This window comes from Babylonia areolata, chromosome 29 (assembly GCF_041734735.1).
Source record: "Babylonia areolata isolate BAREFJ2019XMU chromosome 29, ASM4173473v1, whole genome shotgun sequence".
Classification (NCBI taxonomy): Eukaryota; Metazoa; Mollusca; class Gastropoda; order Neogastropoda; family Buccinidae; genus Babylonia; species Babylonia areolata.
The window spans coordinates 40,420,348-40,426,647 of NC_134904.1; the positions used below are offsets into that span (position 1 = coordinate 40,420,348).

Sequence of the window (6,300 nt, forward strand, 5' to 3'; positions counted from 1 at the left end):
CTCTGCCTTTAGTGCCGGGTCAGTCAGTGTGTGGCCACTGTCCTGAAAATTCACACTGCAGCCTTTCTTGCTTTGCACAAGTTCTTGTGGACAGGAGTTGTTCATCTCTACCCCTGTCCAATCTTCACTCTTTTTTTAAGAGTTTTGCGGTGTGTCGTTGTCAGGAGTGGCATATTCTTCAGGAATGAATATAAAAAGTTCACAACAAGCAGATCGCTTATATTCCCTTTGTACAGTCAACCCTCTGCAAAACAACAGCAAAAGTGCAGTCAGTTTCTTCACAGTGGGCAAGCACAAACTCACAACCAACATCCTGGCCTCTTTCCCTCCTCCCTCCCCCCCACACCCTCCCCCTCTCCCCCGCCCCACTCCCACAATCTCCAGTCACACACTCATCTAACTTCTAACTGTGCAAACTCACACAAGTATTGATTATCACATTGAGTATGATCCTGAAGTTACATCATATAAATGAAATACAGAAATAAACAAATTCTGAGATGAAATGATTGACACAAGAACAATGTCAAAGTCTGATCAAGTTCCAGTGATTGCAGTCTGAGGAAGGTGGCAGAATGGTTACGACGCTCAGCTGCCAATACAGAGAGTCCGTGAGGGTGTGGGTTCGAATCCCGCTCTCGCCCTTTCTCCTAAGTTTGACTGGAAAATCAAACTGAGCGTCTAGTCTTTCGGATGAGACGATAAACCGAGGTCCCGTGTGCAGCACGCACTTGGCGCACTGAAAAAGAACCCATGGCAACGAGAGTGTTGTCCTCTGGCGAAATTACGTAAAATGAAATCCACTTTCATAGGTACACAAATATGTAAGCATGCACTCAAGGCCTGACTAAGCGCGTTGGGTTATGCTGCTGGTCAGGCATCTGCTCAACAGATGTGGTGTAGCGTGTATGGATTTGTCCGAACGCAGTGACGCCTCCTTGAGAAAGTGAAACTGAAACTGAAACTGAAACTGCAGTCTGACAAAATCCTGTTAAACAAAAATAAAATAAACAAAACATTTTTTTTTTGAAAAGGTTGAAGGCCCCATAGCTTTATAAAACCAACAAGGCAGTAAATCTATATCCACTGTGCCTAGAACTCGATATGGGAAGGCATGGCCCAATCTTTTCCTTCCGCCAGTATCAACTTTCCCCCTGTGATACCCATTCACACCTGGGTGGAGTGAAGTAAATCAGAGAAAAGTGTGTGTGTGTGTGTGTGTGTGTGTGTGTGTGTGTGTGTGTGTGTGTGTGTGTGTGTGCATCATGCATTTGTGGATATGCTTGGGTGAGTTGTGTGTCTCTGTCGGTGTATATAATCTCTGAGTGTGAGTGTGAGTCTGTGTGTATGCAGTGCATGCGGGTAGAAAGGAAGAATGTCAAGTGACCAATCACTTCCAAACTTTCTGAGATGGAGTCATGCATTACCTCTTCAAGACTGACAGAAAATAATATCCTCATCAATACAGAGACACATGTCAACCATTTTTCTTCTTTTGGCTTTCACTATCTTAATCTGCTTCTCCTGCCTCCACAGAAAAAAACAACAACAAAAAAACCACAAAAAAACACCAACATGCAAAACATGCAGAAGTCTTCTGCAAGACACTAGCTTAAAAATGCCAATGGTACAACCAAACAACCAAAACAAAAAGAAAGAAAATCATCACTCAATGCTGTCAGTAACAACAACAACAAAGAACAAACAGCAACAAGAGAAAATCGTAACAATGCTCATCAACATCCAAACCTCCCCCCAAAATCATCACTCAATGCTGTTAGAACCAAACAAACAAATCTACAACCAGTGACAATTTCTGTTTTGATGAAGATGGGAATACTCCCAGATAATATGTGTCATTTTTGTAAGGAAGAAAGAGATACAATTCTGCATTATCTATTGGAATGTAACCATGTACAACATTTTTTTTTTTTGACAAAATTTGTGAGATATTTAAATGAAAAGTGTTTACATTGTGATAGACTTAACCTGAATGACACACTGGTGCTTTTTGGACACAACAAAATGAAAACTGATGAATGTTTCCCATATATTTTATTGATAGCTAAATTCTGTGTATACAAATGTAGAATCAACAAAGTAAAACCAACACTACAAATGTTCAAAAAAGACCTCAAACAGGCATATGAAGTAGACAAGTATGCCTTTGACATAACCATGGAATATAACAAGTCTGTGGAAAAATGGGCACTTTATAACTGTTTAATACAAGATACTTAATTATATGCTTACCCTATATTTTCTAATGCACAAAATATATAAATTCTGCATCTGTAAACCTTTGTCTGAATAAAAAATGTTGAAATTAAATTTATAAAAAATATATACATATATATATAAAATACAACCAGCTATAACAGAAAATCGTAACAAAGAGTATGAACATCCAAACCCTAAAAAAAAAATTAAAAAAAAAAAAAAAAATCATCAATCAACAATCAACTGTGTCAGAAACACACGCAAAAAAACCCCAACAAAACAGCCAGAAAATGGTAATGATGAACATGAACTATCCAAGCCCAAGCAGAACCGCCACAAGTATAACGCTAAGTTGTTGATGAGGACTCTACTTCTTTTCATTTTCCTCCGAGTTCTGTCCGAGGGACTCAGCCTCCATGTCTTCCCGCATTTTGCGTGTGTGTTCGATGAGGGACAGCACGACGAACACCCAGTTGTACAGGTGCTGGGCAGGTAGAGAGCCGTGCTTGGCCACCTCTCCGTGGGGCACGTCTGTACAACACACACAGGCCCCGGTTATCTCCCCGAAGTTAAACTACAAGGCTGCAGCGCCGGCAGTGCTTTTACACACCAACATATGTGCAAATCTCACAAGTGATCGCACACACATAGACTCACACATACACACACACTCACACACACACATTCACACACATGCTTGCTCTCTCTCTCTCTCTCTCTCTCTCTCTCTCTCTGTCTCTGTCTCTGTCTCTCTCTCTCTTACCAAATGACAGTAACAGAAAATTAAAATGGAGACATACATTTGGTACACACACACACACACACACACACATTCACTCACACATTCACTCACACACACACACACACACACACACACACACACACACACACACACACACACACACACACATTCACTTACTCTCACACACACACACACACACACACACACACACACACACACATTCACTTACTCACACACACACTCACACAGAGAAAGAGAGAGAGAGAGAGAGAGAGAGACTTGCAAGCTCAGGAAAATGTGATAACATCAGCAACATAAATTTTCATTTCGAAGAACTTTACATAAATCTGTTTCCCTGTCATCATGACAAAAGGAACTACAACTTCACTGCCATCAGTGACAAACACTCCACCTGGCAACAACCACATGGTACAACAACGACATCTGAAAATCTACAAAACAATTACAAGCAGCAAAAGACAATTCATCACACATAATCAAAGATGACTTGAGACTGTAATAATGCCTGCTTTCTGTGCTGTCTTCATGCAGTTCTAATAACATGTGCATATATCACTCATGTTTTTTTCTTCCCTCTTAAATCTCATATCAGTCTTACACAGTACAAACATTAAATATTTTCAATATTCGCAGGACTGATAAAATTTAAGTGTGTTTTAAGTCCCAAAATACCAAATATGCCCCATAAAAAGTAACCCACAATGTCTTATCTGTTAGATGATCTTTAACATGTTAAAAGTTGGAAAGAGAAAAAATTAATCAAGCATAGGTAGTGTGTATAAAAAGTCAAATATATGAAGTGTTGAATGAAAATGAGTCTGGAGAGTATATGTACACATGGGTTTGCTTGTTGTGTTGCATGGTTTTGTTTCTTTGTTTGCTTGTTTGTTTGTTTTGTTGTTGTGTGTGTGTTTTTTTGTTGTTGTTTTTTTTGTTTTTTTTTATCTTTGGCTGTCTCCAAACTTTTGGTTGTACAGACTGAATCTTTTACAAAACAGTATGCATGAAAAGTTGTGATTTTCCTGAAGTGATCAATGTGACAGACATGTGCAGTATCATGATCTCTCACCCACCCAACACACACACCACGCACACACCACGCACACACACACACACACACCACGCACACACACACACACACACACACACACACACACACACACACCACGCACACACACACACACCACACACACACACACACACACACACACACACACACACACCACGCACGCACCACGCACACCACACACACACACACACACACACACACACACACTCTCTCTCTCTCTCCCTCTCTCTCTCCTGCCATTATCTTTTTCCTGTCCAAACCTTGGAGATGAACGACTGGGAAAAAAGGCACAGTACCCCCCTGCCACATGGACATTTTAAGCTAACGACAAAGTACCAAAGCGTCGCTTATCCCTTAGTAGTTTATTTGGGTCCAATTATGTTTTTCCTTTCTGTTCACTTTTTATCTGTTTTGTACCATTTTTGTTCTGATTTGTACCTACTATGTCACAAGAGCTTTACAGCTTATGACATTAAACATTTCAGTGTTCACAGCTCTCTCTCTCTCTCTCTCTCTCTCTCTCTCTCTCTCTCTCACACACACACAGAGGGAGGGAGAGGGGTGGAGAGAGGGTGAGGGAGAGAATGTATTGAGGGGTGGGATAAATATATTCAAAATGAATACAAACAGTACAGGGAGAGGCTCTCATATCATACAACAAAAGTTTTAACAAGCAGACAGCCAGACCATCTGGATGCCAACACATGATTAAATTCTTGAAGGGAAAATATGAGTTACAAAAGCGGGGATTTGCAAAGAAAAACTACAAACAGATAGAAATAATGATGGATGCATTTCAACTAAACCGGTGCCATTTGGTGCAGGATTTTTGTTGTTGTAGTTGTTGTTGTTGTTTTTCTTTCATCTAAGATTCACATGTTGGAAAAAAAAAAAAAAAAAAAAAAAAAAAAAAGCAGAAAAACTTCAGACCCAGTCTCTTTTCAGCGTGTATACTCATTCAGACACAGGTATCTTCTGTTTAACACTTTGTTGAGTGACCATGACTTCTTCAGGATTCCTTCGTTCTTGAAGCTATTTGATGACTGTCTCTTGTTAACATAATCTTCTGAACGTCTGTTGTTAAAGTTTACTTACAGTCTGTTTACACAGGTTGATGATCTTACACATCTTCTGAATCTGACAATAACAACAACAAGTCAGTTCCTCAACTCCTGCTGACGAGTCAGTGAAGGGCAGTTGCCTAACTGTGATGAAACTGAGATTTTTATATTTCAATCTATCTATCTTTTTTTTTTCTTTTTTTTTTTACAGGTCGGGATGTCAGTCAGTATTGTTTATTTGCACTCTTTACTCCTGGTGTTTCTTTACTCCTGGTGTTTCTTTACTCCTGGTGTTTCTTTACTCCTGGTGTTTCTTTACTCCTGGTGTTTCTTTACTCCTGGTGTTTCTTTACTCCTGGTGTTTCTTTACTCCTGGTGTTTCTTTACTCTTGGTGTTTCTTCTTTACTCCTGGTGTTTCTTTACTCCTGGTGTTTCTTTACTCTTGGTGTTTCTTTACTCCTGGTGTTTCTTTACTCTTGGTGTTTCTTTACTCCTGGTGTTTCTTTACTCCTGGTGTTTCTTTACTCACTCCTGGTGTTTCTTTACTCTTGGTGTTTCTTTACTCCTGGTGTTTCTTTACTCCTGGTGTTTCTTTACTCCTGGTGTTTCTTTACTCCTGGTGTTTCTTTACTCCTGGTGTTTCTTTACTCACTCCTGGTGTTTCTTTACTCACTCCTGGTGTTTCTTTACTCCTGGTGTTTCTTTACTCCTGGTGTTTCTTTACTCCTGGTGTTTCTTTACTCCTGGTGTTTCTTTACTCCTGGTGTTTCTTTACTCTTGGTGTTTCTTTACTCCTGGTGTTTCTTTACTCCTGGTGTTTCTTTACTCCTGGTGTTTCTTTACTCACTCCTGGTGTTTCTTTACTCCTGGTGTTTCTTTACTCCTGGTGTTTCTTTACTCACTCCTGGTGTTTCTTTACTCTTGGTGTTTCTTTACTCTTGGTGTTTCTTTACTCCTGGTGTTTCTTTACTCCTGGTGTTTCTTTACTCACTCCTGGTGTTTCTTTACTCACTCCTGGTGTTTCTTTACTCTTGGTGTTTCTTTACTCTTGGTGTTTCTTTCTGGTGTTTCTTTACTCCTGGTGTTTCTTTACTCCTGGTGTTTCTTTACTCCTGGTGTTTCTTTACTCACTCCTGGCGTTTCTTTACTCCTGGTGTTTCTTTACTCCTGGTGTTTCTTTACTCAC

At 39.9% G+C, this 6,300-nt stretch overlaps 1 protein-coding gene across 1 annotated transcript in view; it reads right to left on the bottom strand.

Moving 5' to 3' along the window:
* Nucleotides 1-974: 974 nt before the first annotated feature.
* LOC143302230 (EF-hand calcium-binding domain-containing protein 5-like) overlaps nt 975-6,300 on the bottom strand; it is a 50,731-nt gene continuing 45,405 nt past the window's right edge. Inside the window, exon 21 of the mRNA XM_076616806.1 lies at nt 975-2,751. Coding sequence (XP_076472921.1) covers nt 2,588-2,751 — 164 coding nt within the window. The 3' untranslated portion in view covers nt 975-2,587. The remainder of the gene's footprint in view (nt 2,752-6,300) is intronic.